The sequence below is a fragment of the Brachionichthys hirsutus genome, chromosome 2, assembly GCF_040956055.1.
Source record: "Brachionichthys hirsutus isolate HB-005 chromosome 2, CSIRO-AGI_Bhir_v1, whole genome shotgun sequence".
NCBI classification, from domain to species: domain Eukaryota; kingdom Metazoa; phylum Chordata; class Actinopteri; order Lophiiformes; family Brachionichthyidae; genus Brachionichthys; species Brachionichthys hirsutus.
The window spans coordinates 12,472,656-12,491,701 of NC_090898.1; the positions used below are offsets into that span (position 1 = coordinate 12,472,656).

General features: G+C 45.2%; 1 protein-coding gene across 5 annotated transcripts in view; it reads left to right on the plus strand.

Moving 5' to 3' along the window:
• iqsec1a (IQ motif and Sec7 domain ArfGEF 1a) overlaps window positions 1-19,046 on the plus strand; it is a 57,971-nt gene that overhangs the window by 28,459 nt on the left and 10,466 nt on the right. Inside the window, exon 1 of one of the 5 annotated variants that reach the window (XM_068752574.1) lies at window positions 16,542-16,606. The exons of the other annotated variants lie outside the window; for them this stretch is intronic. Within the exon in view, the coding sequence (XP_068608675.1) occupies window positions 16,542-16,606 (65 nt within the window). Of the gene's footprint in view, window positions 1-16,541; window positions 16,607-19,046 lie in introns of those variants that run through there. 5 annotated transcript variants of the gene reach the window in all.

Genomic DNA, 19,046 nt, shown 5'->3' on the forward strand with positions numbered 1-19,046 from the left:
TTTGAACAGGGATGAGTTTTGTACAATTCCTCCTTGTATCTGCTGGAGCGGCGCCGAGCTTCATCCGAAGCCATAATGTCTCAGAGGATCGTGGACTGACGCGCTGTGTATAGGGACCAGTGCAAAAGGACGGACCGCCTGACCTGGATGGGAGCTAAAACCGAACCAAAGCAGCAAAATTAGACCTTATTCTGAGGCGGTGGATCTTCAGCAGCAATACTGGACCCAAATCAATCCTATCAAGGGGTTCCGGCTGTGTTTGTTGATGACTGAGGTGGGTCCAGGAGGGATGCTGTTGTTCTGGGCAGGCTAAACTCACTCTGGATGGTATTGCTAAACCTGGAGCCGCAGCAGAGGACAGATCCGATGCCAATGTTCGGGATTCAGCTGGCGAAGAAATGAGCAAAGCCCCGCGTGTGAGGTGCCATGCTGCCTTTTAATTTTGGATTCCTTTGCAGTCTTGCCCCGTCGATTGTCTAAGTATGTGGAAGTTCAAAGCGTTTTGCCTGGATTACTGGCATGTGCTGTGTCTGCACCCGTACAACAACTTTTATAAGAGGTAGGTTTAAAAATGGCCTTGTTCTAAAAAGATTCTTGTGCTATATATTTTGGATAATTCCTAATTATCATGTCGGGGGCTGCACGATGTATCATTACACTGTCAACTTTGCAATCTGCCTGCATGCCATAGCTCCACATGTTGCAGGGCAAAACGATGTCAAGTCAGACAAATCCCTGTCCCTGTTTGCTCATAGTTGTGTCAGAATCACATACCTGAAACTGAAAGTGGCAGAGGGGCTGAACCAGCTGCGTTAATGTGGGAGGGGGGAAGTTGTTTTATTGGAAGAGGAAATGCTTTGCTCAAAATAGAGCTAACATCCTGATAATTGCCTGTTTGTGTGTGTGTTTGTGTGTGTTTGTGTGTGTTTTCCATGATCAGCCTAATTATAATTCTGGCAACTTGTTGATGTGTACGCCTGTGTTGAAATCCTTCTAACAGGAAGTAATCGTGACTGAATTCCTCTCTGGTTGCCCAGCGCTGCACGCTGACTGAGACGTTACAAACGAGCCAGCTGAACGATAATCGATTTCTTAGAAACAACAAGGTCATGCAGAATTGCTCGGTGAAATAACTCTGCACTAAAAATGATCTTGTGTGTGTGTGTCTGCTGTCTGTTCAGCGTTAGCTCTGACTGAATGAATTCTTTCCTGTCCCACTGGGAGATCTCCTCATTCACCTCTCACCCGCTGCAGCATTGGTGCCTGACTGGCTTTGCAGCTCACGAAAAGCAGGCCACAGAAATCTTTTTTTTTTTTAATGAGGTGTGTTTTTAAAAATTGATTCTTCTTTCATCACAATCTACCAGTTAATCCATCATGATCCCCTCCTGCCTCTTCAGAAAACCTTGTGCTGTTACTGCCTATCATGTCACGGTAATTTCTGCACCACATTCCATATGCTTCCTCCTCTATCGGAGATGCACATCAGCAACAGATTGTCATTCATATTCTGAAGGTGAGGGCGAAGTATGTCCTTGATATGTTAATATCATACATCAAATTATTTCAAGGGTTTTGCTGAAATCCCCTCTGCGTGAGGCGACATCTTTTTATTGTATTAAGTGTTATGTGCATTTTCAAATTTAAATTTAGGAAGTTTGGGGTCTACTTGGATCCAAACAACCAATTTAGTTTTTAACTTCTTGCTAACTGCTGCTAAAGGCTGATCTCTGGCTCTTAACAGGATTTGGGATCATTTATGTATCGTGATATTGAAGGATTGTTCCACACATGAATACTTCCTCGTGTGTCTGATCCTGCAGAGTTACAGGAATAATTCTGCTCTTTGGGCGTAACTCGTCACATCGGGCTGACTTCAGAGTAACGGAGACAGATCGCGTCCCCGGGCTGAGACTGTTGCTAAGCCAGGTCAGTGCGGTAACTCAAAACAGCCTCTCCCAGCTGTTGAACTGGGCTTCACCCTCCCTCCCGCGTGACCGTCCCATTGAGCGCAGTGTGATTGTTGGACACGGTCCCAAGTATTACCATGTACACACACACACACTTTCTATCTCTGCGACTGTGATTCTATCCCTCCCTCATGTATTCCCTTCCACATTAAAGACTCAGACCCTGCCCATCTTGGACGGGGAATGCAAGATGAGCTAAAGATTGCACGAGACGGAAAACCAAAAGGACGAGGTGTCCGCAACAGAGGACTGAGAGGGCTGTTGTACCGGTGGTTGTGGGTGGAGAGCTTTTTGTTAAGCAGAGTGATGTTTTTCTTCTGTAATATGTACCAGGCCTTTACCTTACTTGGTCATCAGGCAGCTCCGAGCCTGACGTGAACTTCGGAAAGGCACAAGTAACTTTAGCAGAGGGAGAAGGAACTCCTCTTCTGGTTTGCTATGGAAATGAAGGACGAGGGGTGTAATTTGCGGTCGGGGATGGAGTGAGCACAGACTGTGCTTTCTGTGGCTTTTTTAAATAGGAGATTTTTCTGCAGTCAGTTTTGTGATCTTGAAACTTTGTTCAGGCTTCCCTGCAACGCAATGCATATTTTTTTGGGGCATGTCCGATTCCTCTGGTGATGTCACAGCCATATGGAACGTGATGTGGAGGTACTGCATTTCCAGCCGAACTATAAGGTAGGCGACCATCTGGTGTGGACCCGGGTGTGGGTGAAAGCGCCCTGTAGTAAAAAAGTGGTGGTTGTCTTTTTGAATGACCGCAGCAATTTGTGCATATATTTTGGATGTCTGACTGATCAAAAAACATTCCAGTCTAAATGGTCAAACTCTGTGGTTTCCTTTCCTAAACCATGGAAATGCATTATCCCTGGCACACAGCTGAGAAGGCAGGCGGGGAACAGCGAAGACGGAGGGACTGACTTTATCAAGGACATGTTGTTGATTGTGGGTTTAAGAACAATCTGGATGTTCTTTTTCATTTCTTTTAAGGAATTTAACTTTGTCCTGCTGTGGAAGCAAAAGGCAGGAGTGTCATCCGATATTCAATTCATTTTAATGAGGTCAAAACCTGTACAAAGATCGCCATTTCTCTCTGGAAGAGGTTTTCTTTCTGCTTCTTCTTCACACCTTTAGTGATGAAATTAAGTGATAAACGTTTGTTTCTGCAAAAGCATCTTACAATATGGCAAAGGGAGATTAATAAGTCAGATATATTTATATATATATATATATATGACACATTTTCCTTAGTGAATAACAAGGTGGGGCTATTTCTGTGATTGCTTATCGACAGTGACAGTTGAGTGGGTTGTAGGTTGTGACTGGACTGCCACCAAATTAGACTAACAGTAACTGGCCACCGCTCAGTGGAGCTTGGAGAATGACAAACAATCCAATAACCTTCTGGAGCCAGTTGAGGTTAACATCTAGAGCGCTCATGCTAACCTGAAATTGTCTGAGGGATTGCAGTAACAAGATGATTCATGACTGAGGCAGGAATCCTGCAGCCGTGACACTGTAGACGCTGGGGTGCATTTGATCTGACTCTGCTTCTGTGTCAGAGAGCACAACAAGAGCATTACTTATTTAATGCCTGTGGATCTGGAGCATGTCACTTTTCATCCCGCAGTGGACATCCATTGAACGGAGGGGCAGAAGGCAGAGTCTCATCTGAATGGACTGGGTTGTTAAAAACCTGCTGACAGAGCTGAGCCGCTTCATAAGAGGTAAATGGCTGCAGCAGGATAAGGATTGAGGCGTTGCACGAATCTGTGTGGAGCTAAATGGGACCTTTTTAAGCACTGAAGACTTGGGATGTAGCATTATTCTTGTAAATGAAATGAAAGCCAGCGCTCACTCTTTGGTTGGTTCCATGCTTTGGTGCTCTTTATGAGAAGTGAGGTCTTTTTTTCTGGAGGGGAGTTGGGAGGAACTCCTTGTAATGGAAAAATCTGCAGCCTGCCAAAGCGAGCTTGCATTTCCACTGTGGTGAGTGAAAGAAAGAAGAAGAAAAAAAACCTCTGGGTGGAAAGGTTTACCCGTGTCTAGGATGGAAGCTGTATTTCTGGTCAGAAATGACAGGATGACGAAGATGGGAAGAGGCTGTTGTGGTTGATGGTTTCAATTTGCAGCTATAGCAGAAATGTCAGCTGTTTTTTTCTTGCCTTGCAGATTCAAAGATGGATATAGATTAGATTTACAGATATTCTCCCTCTTCAAATATAACGTGATCTGCAGAGGTGGCCGCATTCACGCAAACGGGTCTCATGCCAACTGTATGTGTTCATAGTTCATTTGCAATATTTCACCCGGTTGTAAATAGTTTTATGCTATTCCAAATAGGGGTTCCACTGTAGCAGCGTATAGCACCAAGTAATTGCTGTGTTCTCTGCTGCACGGCCTGCTGCATCATCACTGACGCACCCATGACCAGAAGCGCTTGATTATATTTATGCTGTGGCTTATCTGACATCTAAAATGTTTAATATTCATAGGCTCTTTGCGACTGAATTTGTGTCCCCAACACGTCTGTCTTTCCCAGAGTCTCACAGGAAATGTTGTGAGGAAGGCTATTCCCTTTTTCATCTTTATAGAACCTTTAAAAACATTTTTTTTTTGTGTGTGTGTGTAACAGCTTGACTGTTTAGTTTGCTCCAGGGACATTTTATTTTTGGTGGGAATAAATGGGGTAATTTGGTGTGGCTGTAAACCACCCTCCCATCCTGCTGCTGCAGTGTTGCAACATTGAAAGAGTGTGTGTTTTATGAACACTGGTTCTGCTGCAATGTCTATTCTGCTAATGCTAAGACTTCTGAAATGCTAATCATGCACACGGAAGTGAGACTGTTCATTACCTGGAGGGCCACTGTCTATCGAGGTAGTGCTGTTTGTGCTAAATGTTTGCAGAGGTGTCTGATGAAAATGCATGAAGTACAAGTAAATATAAAGATATGGGTGTGTTTGTGTGGGGGGGTGCCATGTGTATAATTTTGCATATATAATTTGTATGAATAAGGCAGCAGGAAGTATCCATAGCCTCACCTCTGCAGAAAGGGATTAAAAAAAGCACACCGTATCGCTTTCTGTGGCCTTTTCTCTGTTATTGTATTTTTAATGGCGTTTTCTTTTGCAGCTGCCTGGAGACAAAAAGTGGGATGTGTGCTGCATTAACTTACGTAATGGGGGAACATGATGGAGAGAGGGGGGGGGGGGGGGGGGTGCAGTGAAGGAGGAGGGGGGAGAAGAGTGATGAGCTAATGCTTGCTGCACTGCAGCTTTTATACACACTCTTGTGGTCCTGAACTCGTGTGCACGCCTTCACACATGCACACATTTGCCTCTTGGTTTGTGTGCAATACTCTTACTGATTAACTCACGTAATCAATGCATGGCCATACAATGCATTACAAGCCAATTTGATGCGCTGCAGCGTCTGACATGTGCGAGAGCATGGACCGCTGTCAGCGCAGGAGGCTGATGCTCAGCTGTGTACAAGCTGAGCCCCCACAGCTTCAGCTGGTAATTACCCACCAACTCTTTCCCGTGACAAAGCAGACCCTTGTATTTTGATTCATGTCCATGTGGGAATGGGTCAGAAGATGGGGGGGCAGTTGATAATGGCACAACAGCACTAAACGCCCCGTTTGAGGGCTTTCTGCAATGAATTTAGAAAGAAATGGATAAAGTACAGCTCTGAGTAGGGGAACAAATATTAGAAGATCAGTGTCCAACACTGCTAAATGCTAAAATCTTGAGCTCACAAATCATTTGCTACACAACTGGCTGTCATTTAAAGCTAAAGGCAGAATTTAACTGTTTTCATCCTCCGCTAAGTGAATGAGATGGCCTCTTATTCAAAGAAGACGCAATCAAGATATCCCCTCTTGATTGTGAAATAACCGTGCTGTCGGGGAGGCTGGGACCGCGGCTGTTAAACAAAGTCATCGAAGTTGCATGTTTGTCTCGGTGCTGGCCTCCGGTTCGGTTCACGCACACATTGGCATATCAACTGATGCTGCGGACTGGACTTGTCGTTCCGTCAGTCTGAAAGACTGCCTGTCTGTTGCCGTGACAACTGGCAGCTGAGATTTGTGCACATGCATGCAATAGTAATAATTCTTGCTTTCAGTTTGAGTGAGGCATCATGCGAAGACGCATCTACAGAGTCATGTGACTTGTTCTTTTCCTATCCCTGACATCATTCTCCAAAATTCTGTAATTTCATACAGATGTTATCATAATAATAATAATGAACCTGTCTGCCTGCAGGTTAAATGATCTCCATCAGGATTACGGGTTAACCTTTCTCTAGTTTTTTTTACTCTACCCCGCCCACTGCTGCTCTGTTATAGGTCAACTTATTTTTATGAAGACACGTGGGAGTGTTCTCATCAATCATGCCTCCTTAAAGCCCTGGTCAGTCTGTCAGATTATGACTGTACACCACCGGCGCCATCTTTTGGCAGAGAGACTTCAGGACAAAGACGAGTGACAGCCTACTGGCATTGGTCTCATGTTAACCGTTCTCTCGTTGTCTGCTTTGTCCACGGTTGAAATGTATAAAGGTTATTTGAACACATGTAAATGAGCGATCCTAACAACAGATGCTGCTGCTGCAGCCTTGTAGTTGCTTTCTATGGCGTTCCTCCCCGATCAATGCTGCAGAGATTTGCTGCCAAGTTTTGCTTAATAGAGCCAATGTATTACTTTTTTATTAGAGACGCTCACAAATCTGTGAGATCTGTTCTAAATTATTCCTGCGAAATGCATGAAAGTTTCGTGCAAAGAGAGACACTATCTGGCTGTCATTGGAAGGCCATTAGACAACATTTGTGCTCATTTCTGAGAATTGTGTGAGTTTTGTCAGGCGAGATGAGGAGAGGTGGAGTTTTATACACAGACACTTTAGGACAGGGATAGTTACAGATACATCTCCTATACTCACATTATTTTTTCTCTCCTTTTTCTGGCTATCCACTGCAAATTTAGACCATGAATAATGTAACAAAGTGTGTTCAAAGCTTATTTCCCCTCAGATCTAAAGAGCTTGTTACATAACCTGCTGTCTGAGAATGTATCTTGGTGGAGAGCTCATATTTCTTCTTTGGCAACACCGTGTGTTCTTAAGAGGGAGGGTGGCGGGGTATAATCAGTGACCTTGCAGAGCTGCAACACAAAGGCTGTGGACATATCCCCCCCCGGAACAAGAGACATCAACACAACAGCTGAATAAGTTATGGGAGATCAGCGTAGAGGCATGTTGGAGGTGAGAATGAGAGGGTGGTGGACGGATAGAGTGAGGCTGTGAGAGACGAAGCTGAGAAGTGAGGCGGCAGGAGGGGGGGGGGGGGGGGGGGCGCTCTGCATGGAGAGACTCCTCTTGTCATTGACGTTAAGGGGAGCGTGAATCAGTCAGATGGAGGTTCCCTGAGAGAGCTCAAGCCCACCTTACCATTCTGCACAGAACCAAAGCAACTCGATAGCAAAACCCGGACGTTGTTTCAAACTGGTGCCAACTGGGAAATGGCTGCATCCCGGTAGGTGGTCTCTCTCTGGAGAGTGTGTGTTTGTCCACGGGACGCAGGCCCGTAGAGGCTCTGTAGAGACGCATGCATGGCCAGACACTGCAGGCGCCTCGTGAGAATGACGCTCACTTGATTGCAGAAAAAACATCTTCTAAATTCTGAAGACGTTCCACTTTGATCTGTTTTTAGTTCTCCGCAGATTGAAAACCAAATTAGTTGAGTGTTTAAAAAAAAAAAATCCATATGTGCAGGAATGGAATAAAAGGACGGATATGAATCTGGGGGTGTATTTGCATGGGAATGCATCTGAAACTGAACTGCTAAAGACCTGACATCCATTTGATGAGACTTGTAGCAGGACCTCTGATGATCCATTTGTCCAGCCAATTGTTCATGAAGACCTTATTGTGTATACAGTGAATCTAGGCCTGCTATGAGTCACTGAATGCATGGCCTGGAGAGGAGCGTCATTAGATGCACAGAATGCGAGACGGCCTCCTTCTTCTCCTTCAGGCATGCAGCACATGATAATGGTGGTCTGTGAATACTGACCCCCCCCCATGGCCTCTTTTTCTGCCCTGTTACATGCCAGTAAGTCACATGGACTATCTTGCTGTCCATGATGTTGTGGAGGCAGAATTCCCCTCTGGGATCATTAGCCAGCGCAGCAGTTATGAACCGCAATTGTGTTTTTTTTTGTTTTATTGCATTGCACAGAATTCCTCAGTGTTTCATCATTAAAGGCAAAGTAAGCACAAAATTGGTGAACTGGCTCTTCGGTGTGCGTTGCTCATTATTCCGAAAATAAATTAAAATAAGATTTCAAAGTCATTTAAACTGGATGCTGAACTCCCAAATGCATCTTAACCTCCATGCTAAAAGATGATTTGTGTGCTTTAACACTGGGTTCAACAGATGGGCCTGTCAAATTGCACCTTCCTGCTCCGTAGCTCCAAGCATTAGTGATAATTTAGCTCCCGGCGCTCGGCTCTCCACAGAGTGGTGTGTACTCATCATAAATTACAGGGCATGATCATCCGCCGCTGGAATGGATCTATAAAGCAAATCTACATCTACAAAAAAACAAGGCCTGAAGCTTTTAAAGAGCCCCTCGCACCTGGTTAACAAACATTTCTTAATTTAAATTATCACAAGAATTCCAAAGACTCTGATGTACCAAAGCTGTCCGTCTCAAGAACACTCTTGATTTACTTGGTAAGTTTTAATAACAGGGCAGTAAAGCTGTTTTTATGATGCACTATATCACTTTATCTAGGGTGGTAGCTGATAATGACCCTGCAGGTGCTCGTGTTTCATCTATAACAATCTTATGTCTGGGGTTTTTGTTTATTTAACCAATCTGTTTTTATGAGTTTATTATTTTATTCTTGTATTGCCTTTGATTATTTATCTCTTACTGCTCATACTTTCGATGTAATTTAAGTGTCATTTTCCTCTCGTCTGTGTTCGGTTGAGCAAAGATATGCCAAATTCCGATTAACTATGTTGCTACGGCAATAAAGTATTGACTCTGGAATCATGAACATGCAAGGAAAATTTTATGGGATTTTATCCCCGTCTGTTTTTATGGGAAGATTTTATTTTATTTTTATATATTGATGGGTTGAGAGTTGAGGGAGGCGGGGCTAAATGGTTCAATTGAATACGATCAAATATGGATCCAGCATTGCTTACACTTATAAAGATTTGTTGTTAACGACATTCATGTAACGAATAGCTATGATGATGTATCAGGGGTTGCTGGAAAGGATGAACCCCAGGATCATTAGCATCCAACTGTGTGGTTGCTTTTACAGCCCACTAAACTGGTTTGGCTCCGTCTCACCCATCAGATCCATTTCCAGGCCCAGTAAGCAGCTTTTCTCACACCGCTGCGCCACCACTAAATACTGGTGACTGGTTGCTGGCTGTCACGCTCTCAAAGATGCAGATGAAAATAATATCGGTAACTTCTAATCTGGGGAAGACCAGAGATAAAATAGTGTCAGCCTGCTCTTTCCCACGGATAAAATATTCAGTTTTCCTTACAGGAAATTCTGCTAAGCCAACGTGAAAGGTTGAGGATGAACACCCCGCATTCAAATGGTCGCTACGCTGCAGGGGCAAACCAGAGGAAACGGACTCCAGCAGAACAGAAGCGTGCTTATATCGGATTACCATTTTGGTCTCGAGAATCACGCCGTGCCGACGCAGCCTCTTGCTTATCGTGGGCACCAGGGCACCTGAGGCTGTCAGGAAGTGACAGAATTAGGCCTTTGCTCCTGCAATAAAAACAAACCAAATCAGAGTTCATCATCAAGGAGATAATCGGCGTTCCCCTAGTGCAGCCCTGTTTCCTAACAAATGCTTGGCAGTGTCTCAAGTAGCGGTCAAGGGAGCAGTGACACTATAACCCCGGTGCGGTGCAACCCCTCCTGGCGTGGCTGTTATCCTGACTGGGCTGGTTTCTACCGCTTTGTGAAGATGGGCCTCACGTTTTGCCTGGACTTCCTGAATTGGGCGCACGCTGAAATATAAGATGTGCTGACTTGCATCCATCAGGTCTTGTGGAAATATGTGCATGACTGGAACTTGCGCACTCAGGAAATCTTGTTCCACTGGAATATGTCAACGTGAATCCCATTACTCAGCACAATCGCTTTCCTCGGCTTCCTTTTACACCCCCCCCCCCCCCCCCCCCCCCTCCAAAAGGAGGCGAGATGTAGGATTACCATGCTGTGCTTGTGTTATGTGATTGATTGCTTTAAAAACATTCCTCACAGATCACTATCATTTAGTGCTTTGTTTATTTCCAGATTTGCGGCTCAGCTTCCCCGTGACCTGACTAGTGAAGACAAATCGAGAGGAGAGTCATTGTTTATTTGCTATTTTAATCCTATAGTTTCATTATTGCGTTCCTTTCAGATGTAGCTTTCAGTTTATATCATCACATGTAAAGGGATCCTTCTAGAGGGGTCTTTGATGACTTGGTCTGGAGCGGAGGTTGTTCAGATGTGTAGAGTTTATTTGACAAAGACACGGGGGGGGGAGGGGGGGGGATCAGTCCGGATTTCCTTTGACTAACAGGATCCTGATGCTGCAGTTTTAATCAGTTACCGACTTTCACTGTCGGTCAAACCTGCTGTTTGTTGGTGTATAAAGATGAAGGAAAGTTCATAAATGTTCTGGATGAGTTTAACATTTGCAGTCGTTTATTCTGTGAAAATAAAATGCTTCACGACAAGGTTGGAATATTAAGCTTCTCCTGCACGGCGGGTCCTGATCATCGTATCTGCCGCCACTTGCCTACTTCTGCATTCAATTTTGGCCGCTTGCTGCTAAAATAACACGTTTTGATGCTTCCTGATTTTTTTTTTTTTTATAGACTAATGAGGGTCATTATAGTGAAATACATTTTGTACATTCACTTCCAAGTGGAGCAGACTCTGAAAGAAAACTTTAAATTTTCAGGATTCGGACTGTGCTGGTTTGCTGGTCCAAGGCAGCTCAAGGGGGCAGACATGAGAGAGGCGATCTTTATTTGCGATGCCAACACAAACACTGTTCTATGCCAGCATTGGGTAGCTGATCCCGGGAGGTGCTGCTGGTGCTCAATAGCTGGAGGGTTTCTGCCTGGGGGGTGGGTGTTGCGGCGGCGGCGGCTTCAGATGCCGTCACGGGAAAGGCTGAGAGGTCCAGGCCTGAAGGAAAGCAAAGCGAGAGAAACTCTGCTAAAGTGATTAGCCAGCTGTGTGTTGGTGGAATGTGAGTCATCACCGTCTGGGTGTTGCAGGAATGTGGCGATTTTAATGTGGGGTTTTTTTTTCTCCTTTTGACTGCTCCTCTGCAACGTTAATCCCTAATTCATGGATATTATTATAGATCAGGATGTAATATTGCATGCGTGTAAGCGTACGCCCCCGCTGGAGGCCGAATGAAAAACCATCTCTGCTAATAACACAACTTATTTACCCACAATCAACTCTGTTAACCACAAATTCTATTTCACACTTGACGGCTAATGAAATCTGCAGGGATTTGAATGATGGAGCAACACTTGTCGAACATCAACTATTTTATTAGATTGCTGGTGCAGCAGGCGGCGAATGTTCCTGATTGGAGCAGCAGTTATTATCACTGTATGCCTTCCAGTCAATTTACTCACTCCATTTGGCTCACGGCTTCGAATTGATTGCGTTGCTGCACAGCCCAACACGCGTGTGGCTGTGCAAGTGTGGCTTTGTTTTAGCAAACAATCGATCTGTTTGTTCCTTTTATTTATTTATTTGGTTAAGTTGACGGATGATTCCTGACAATTAGTTCTCTGTGCTGATTCCAGAGCTGATTTTAAGTGCGTTTGGCTGATTGTCATACCAATCAGGAGTGTGTGCGATGGTTGGTCGACTACTTTGTGGTTCTAGGGCAGGAAATTGTACGCTTTAAACTGTTTACACTGAACACGCACCACTATTTTAATTCATGCATTATTATATACATTTCTGCATTAGAATAAGAGGAAGGAAGTATGTTGAATAAACACTTTCAGTGTGTGTCACTGCTGTAAAAGCACCTGCTGAATGCGCATTACTCTTTCTCTTTGCCGTCAACCACAGGCATGACCATTCTGTGTGACATGAGACAGGTGTGACTCTGCCGCTGTCTCAAATAGCCCCCCACCCCCCCGCCACCAAGTCTCAACCACAAGAATGTGATCTTTTTAAATCCTGGTGCCTCTGAATAATCCAGCCTCCCTCCTGATTTACAACCATGACAAACATGTCTGACCTCAGTCATCCAGGATGACGTCGCTGCCACACAGTGACCATTGAGGGTGCAGTAACGCTTCTGACCGATAGATGGCATTGTCCATCTGAGAGCCCAATGAACGGGACTGGAAAGGACTGGTGCCATGGTCCTCTTTCCATCCTGACCACCATGTGTATTTATATCCACTGTGGCCTTTGTCACATCCATAGTTAGTCCCCTGCCGCTGCAGGCTCCAGCCCCCGAGCATTTCGTCTTTTGTCTCCAAACCTTGACCTCAAAATGTTCACAATGTCATTGGAAGAAAAAAAACATTCGCTTTGGCCTGGCACAAAGGAGCAGATGATGAGATGATATCAGCAGCGCTGTCAGCATCAGCGTGTCTTTCTTCTCCTTGTCCTCTGCAGCATTTTGTCCTCTTCACCGCCGAGTGTTTACCAGCCTGTGCCATCCTCACATGGGTCTATTTTTAGCATTGCGCTGCTGTGTTCTCGGTGCTGGGGTGGAGCTGAGGGAACCGCTTCAGACAAATGTGGTGTCTTTATAAGGAAAATACTGTAAGTGAGCAAACAGAACCCACTCCCCCCGACCTGGTGTTTTTGAAGAGAACTTCATAAATAGACATTCCGTTGAGAGGAAAATGCCGGCTCTGTTTTCAGCGTGAAGGTGTTCATCTCCTCTCCCCACGCAGTCATTTTGAGAATGGCAGGGAAATGGCCAGGACGGGCCATTTAATGCCCACGCTCACATTTGCTTGGGCTGTTTAGACGCTCCGCTCCACCTGCATGATGCATGTCTTTGGAATATGAGAAGAAGAAACCCAATAGTTTTCTGAGAGAAGGAAGAACTCCACCCAGAAAAGACTGAGTGGGGAACCCAGGATCCGTCTTGGCGCCGCTGTTTGACGCCACTTTAATTATGTTTGTCATTCAACACTAACAGCTGTAGATGCTTGCCTGCTTGCAAACACCTCTGAATTGTACCAAAATCGACTTGACTGGGCTGAACTCTCTTCAGATTTTCCCTCCTCAGCTTTCCTGGTTGTAACTTCATATTCATCACAGTTCCACCAATCATCTAATCTACTTGTCTACAAGAAAGCAAACGCGTTTCTTATTCTTATTTTTTTAAGAACATGTTAATAAGCGTTTAGTCTTTTTTGGTATTTGATTATATTTCACATTTGGTGCTGCAAACTCTCACTCCTTGCATGTTCCTGTACAAACATATTTGTTTCTCTCTGGATTGGAATAGCAAGGCCATGTTTGAACAGCCGAAGAGGAGACATGTCTGTCATCCCTTGCCTCTGAGGATCTTTGATCGTTCTGATAGGATCCCAGAGGCAGCACATCTGCTCCGGCTTTGCAGCCGGGATCTGATGAGCAGAGGCAGCATATCCTTTAATTACTCTCAACTCAGCTCTATTTATACATCTGCTGCCAGATCCCTCTTATCCACAAAAACTCTTTGTTCCTCAGAATTTACAGTGAAAATCTGTTTCTTTTTTGTGCCCCCCCGCCCCCCCTTTCCTGTACAAAGTCCTCTGTGTTCTACTACACTTCATCTCATTTAGTACGCTATTGTATCAAACTATGACCTCACTCTGTTGTAATTGTTTCCAGACCAGGCAAGGACTGGTCTCATTTTATTTTCCTTTTTTTTTTTGAACGCAGGTCTCACTCGCTCGACATCCAGCGAAAGCAGATAATGAGAAATGGTGCATGATGTCATGTCGATGGAGCATGCAGCACACAAATCTTGTGACCGAGTTTCCAGAAGGCCGTCCGTTTCCCTGCCGCTTCCTTTGCTGTGTTTTCCTTTGCGTTGTCTTTTTTCACTCGTCCTTGCGGTGGGGGTGGGGGGGGGGGGGAGAGAGGGAGTCTTTTTTTTTCCTGCTCCTCTGATAATGTTAAATCTGTGGGAAGGCACCTGATAAAGGAATTTGTTTGTATCTGACCCAGATTTGCCACTTTGACCTTGTCTGATGTGTCATGTCTTTTCCTTACATTAAACATGAAGTAAGAGGAAAAGAACAGAGGGTGGGGGGGGGGGGTGATGGCGCAGGAGCTGAAATGCAGAGAGACCATATGTATTGAGTTGGAGAAATGGCTTTTATGAGCAGAAAGCGGGCCTCAGCTTGGAATTCTCAGTGACATCATCCTGGAGCAGAACTCCGTGCAGGCAGGAGATGGAGTTGGCTTTTACCAGAGGACGACTAGACTGGTGTGTAGCATTAGAAGAGGAAGAGAGACGCGTAGGCAGGCAGACAGAGAGAATTATACAGGTTTGCAGAGAATGGTGAAGTTTGTGTAAACTCTTGCAGCTCACTTTTACCGTGCGTTTATCCAGTTGTAACCTCCGGCGAGCTTCTCTCTCTCTCTCTCAGACTGATGCTGCCCGAGCTCGGGCCTCACGCTGGAACCATTATATCGTGCTCTGGGCTTATAAGAGGCTCATGATTTCATTCAAAATGAGGCTGTGATATTACTTCACATCTCATTGGTCCACAAATAAACAATTTAGCCGCTCCCTGTGGTGCACTGGTCAACACTGATTCAATCAACTTCCTCAATGGGTTTTTTTCCTCCCTTTTCTCTTCAGGAATGGAGTGATTAGAGTCGGGATTGCGAGATAGTTGAATCATGTCTTCGCTGCTCCATGGAGCATTAGCAGCTGTAATCACCAGCGTACACATCCAGCGTCTCAGACATAGATCACTTGGGCAGTTAGTGTCTGGCTGCCTGTCTGCACGTAATTATTCTCACTGTGTCGCACATGGCAAGTGATTAAGTGCACGTCTCCCGCTGCGATCCTTAACACGTGTTGGGATGCGCGTGCTTCTTTCCTTTTTAGTTTTGCTTTGCCTCCTGTTTGTCGTCTTTCTTTTGAAGTTTCAGCTGTAGACCAGTTCAGACGAGGTTTTCATTTCAGGAGTTCAGAGCTGTAATTAGTGGACATCAACGTCTCCGTGGGGAGACGAGTCCGTGTGCGTGGAGACCATGGGTGTCCCTGTAAACTGGCTCCACGTGGGAGCCATTCTCTTCTGTTTCCTGTTGCCTGTTGTCATTATATAGAAAATACCTTTGACTCGGGGGCGCTTACCTTTTCTCAGAGGGGGGATTAGTCTCTGGCCTATCTCAACAACGCTGTAGAGCCCAGGCAACTTCAGTATGGGGTCTGCCCATCTCTTCTGTCCTTTTTTATTTTGTGCTAATGAAGTTTAACAGAAGTTACCGCTGACCTCTGAGGGCCATCTAGGGGGCATCGTCTCTCCACGCCACCTTAGAATCCAATCGAAATAATTCAGGGAAATTTCACCTTTGCTTAGTCCGAGCCCTAAAGGTGTGTCTCTCAACAATATTTAAGCACATTTGAACTCGGATGTCAGTTTGCTGACAATTACCTGTGATGACAGGTATGGTCCATCTGCACCAGCACACATTCCACAAATCTCCCCCCCCCCCCCCCCCAGTTGAGGAATATCTGTGATTTTGGACACCAAATATTATTATTTTTAATTTATTTAACTGTTCTCCCGAATTTGTTCATTCATTCATTTTCTTCTACACCTTAGACAAATTACCATTTCATCACTGGGTGTGCGCCAGGATGTACAGAAATGTAGAAAAAGTTCAAATCAGAATTCTCAATTTCTAAGTTTTAATAATAATAATAATACATTTTATTTATATAGCGCTTTTCTTAGAACTCAAAGACGCTTTACAGTGTACATAGTAAAAACAACCTATGTTGTTTAACCTACCCCTCACCGTCTGCACTTCATTTGTTGTTTGCAGGAGGTGTTTCATCCCTTTCTCTTTCTCTCTACCGAGCTACAGTGCGACCACACTCTCTCTCTCACTCACACACACACACACACACACACACACACCCCGTTCCTTGCGTCCCACCCCCTTCCACACTGCTCAAGGCCTGGCAGAAAACCCACACTCCTCTGTCTCCTAGCCTCCACCCCCTTATACTCTTACGAGCCCGGCACAGAGAGGAAGACAGAGAAAAAGAAAGAGCTCCATTTGTCTGTCATAGATTAGAGACTGCCACTTAACGCCGGCTGTGGACGCCTCCCTCCCATCCATAGGGCGCTGCTGCACAAGGCAAAGGAATGGGACCTTCTGGATGGACTCGACCTTCTGGATGCAGAAGATGGCAGCTTTGAGATGTGTTTGTCTGTCGGAGGGACCTTTTTTAGGCAATGAAAAGGGTACGGGTGTGGGTGACTGCTGATGTGTTGGGATACATCGTCTCATGAGTGACGGCCAGCATGTGGTGTTTGCAGCGTAATTCAGAGAAGACCAAGTCGCTGCTGGAGCTGGAGCTGAATGGCTGGTAAGTGGGAAGGGAGGTGTAAAATGCACGCTTGTTTTCAAATGCAATCAAGTCTCGGTCTGATTTCCCCTCGCTTCTTTTGTGCTTACACGTAAGGCACACGAGAAGATGACAGCGGCGGAGCGAACTCATGAATTTCAGAAGTGGTGGTGGTGGCGTCTGTCATTTCAGTTTTGACTCCCTCACAATGGAGCACAGATCGTGTCACCCCTCAGTCACAGTTGCAGCGTACGTGTTCTGTCACGGTGTGTTTAGTCTCGCTGTCCCAAATCCATCTCAGGGTTTGATTGGACTTCCCCTGCTTGGTTTGAAGGACATTCCTGTGGCGTGCCGCAGTCGTCCCACTCGCCGGCCGTGAGTGTGGGCTTTTTTTAATAGCTGGATCTATCAAGGGCAGGTGCTGAGTGTGGTGTGGGAAGGTTTTAATTATTCACGACTCGATAAGGACGGTGGCTCTAATGTTGTTGTCTAAGGCTTGACAGGAGGGACAAAGAGACACCGGGTTGTTAGTCTGGGAATAGTATTGATTTCTGATTCCACACCTACATCTGCCCACTCATCACTGATTCCAGCGGAGTGGGTTGTGATGTGTTTTGCCTCTGCTGTGCTAATTTAGCCTTGATTTTTAAGTCCCTTTAAAAAAAAAAAAAAAAGAAAAGAAAAAGTCTGAAGCTGTCAAGAGCATCTTGATCTTGATTGATAATTATATCAATCCATATTCAGCGGATTACGTGAACCTCAACGATGGCGCCTTTCACTTATTTGTCAAATGTTACGACTGCTCATTGACCTCTATTGAATTGTAAATTCTCACTGCAGTCAATAGAAGTTTGGTAAAAGGAAATCATTCAGCAATTTTCAAGTGAGTGGACGACTGCTGGTTTCTGATTGGATGAGACTCCATGTCGGGGGGGTGCGTAGTGACATGCCGGTCCAGGAATCTTGAACTTGAAGCAGATTACTTGGCACCAGATGTGGTACGAGGCTCCGGTTGATAATATACAGCCTGCTGTAAACTCTCAGGAGTGATCCTGTCAGTCTGCTGGCCTGCGCCGTTTACAGCTGTGTCGCACTACAACCTCCTCTCTCGCCGTCTTTTCGTAGCCATCGAAAAGGCTGCCCTTGGTCTGGTAATCGGCGTTGAGATATCTCATATTCCTGCCTTTTAATATCACTCTCATCTGTGCCGGTTTCGTTCCTCTGGATTCATGAGCTGCTGCGAAGCAAATTGAAAACACGCCTGCTTTCGTCTTGTCTGGAAGGAAATGTTGCCGTTGCATGCTGGGTAAGGAGTGCTGTTAATTTAAGCGTTTGTCACTTTAAAGCGGGAAATCTGATACTCCATTCATTTAATTTGAATATTTGATTTTAGACCTCCATTGTGATGCTTCTCATTTCCATCATCTGCTTTTTTGTGCACTACTGTGAACAGGAATACACACCGGGGTCAAACTCTCAACCAGCCATCTTGGTATTGCTTTTTAATAGAGCTATAACAGATTGTATTCTCTTCATAGAGCAAGATTGCATTCTAACATACATGTGAATACTCCACACTCCCAGTACATGTAGCATAAACATGTGGATTTAGTGTTGCACTGATTGTTTAAAAGCGTTTTAACATCATCATCATCATCATCACAACGACCAACGTAAACAGATGACTGAGACGTAATGAGACTGTAGAAAACGTTCCTATGGTATGAGGTTTTTTTTTTGTGATAAATATTAAGCACAAAGCCAGTTTCTTAGAATGTCGCATTCATAATTAAACTCAATTATGCTTCCTGGGGAAAAAAATATATATTCAAAGATCGAAAGTAAGCCATACGTCAAAAAACCCGTTAGAAGTTGATTGGAAAAACATGCCGGCACGGGGCGGTTTGTCGAGCTCGCTCTTTGTTCGACAGTCGTGTTAGCGCCACACTGCAGCTCCTCCTCTGAAGCGCCAGCCTGCACTTCATTAGCCTTCCTCTATTCCCAGAACTCCTGTAGATGTGACTCCTCTTTTCCGGGATGCGTAATGTTTCTCCCTCAGGTCCGACTGACGGAATGACTTGAGGCCTTGAGTTAGGGGTCTGGGCCTGTTTACTCAGGATGTGGATGGAGGGGAGAACTGGTCGACCCCCCCCCCCCCAACAAATCCCTAGATCCCAGCGCTGAAATCACTGCCAGCTGAGCTGACATGCTCCTCCGTGCCTGCATCAGAGCTAACGTTGGGCCGGACTGAGCGGCAGACCCCACCGAGCAGTTTTTGCTTGTGTAGTGATATCATATTTCAAGGTCTGTACCGTCACAATTAGGAAGCCGCCACTGCTTCATCCTTCGCGTTTCAATATGTCATGTTCACACAACTTTCAGACTTCTCCACCAATGTAGTCCCTCCTGCAAACTCTTTTCTCTCCATTTTTCCCGCCATTGTGACCTCACTCCTTGCAGT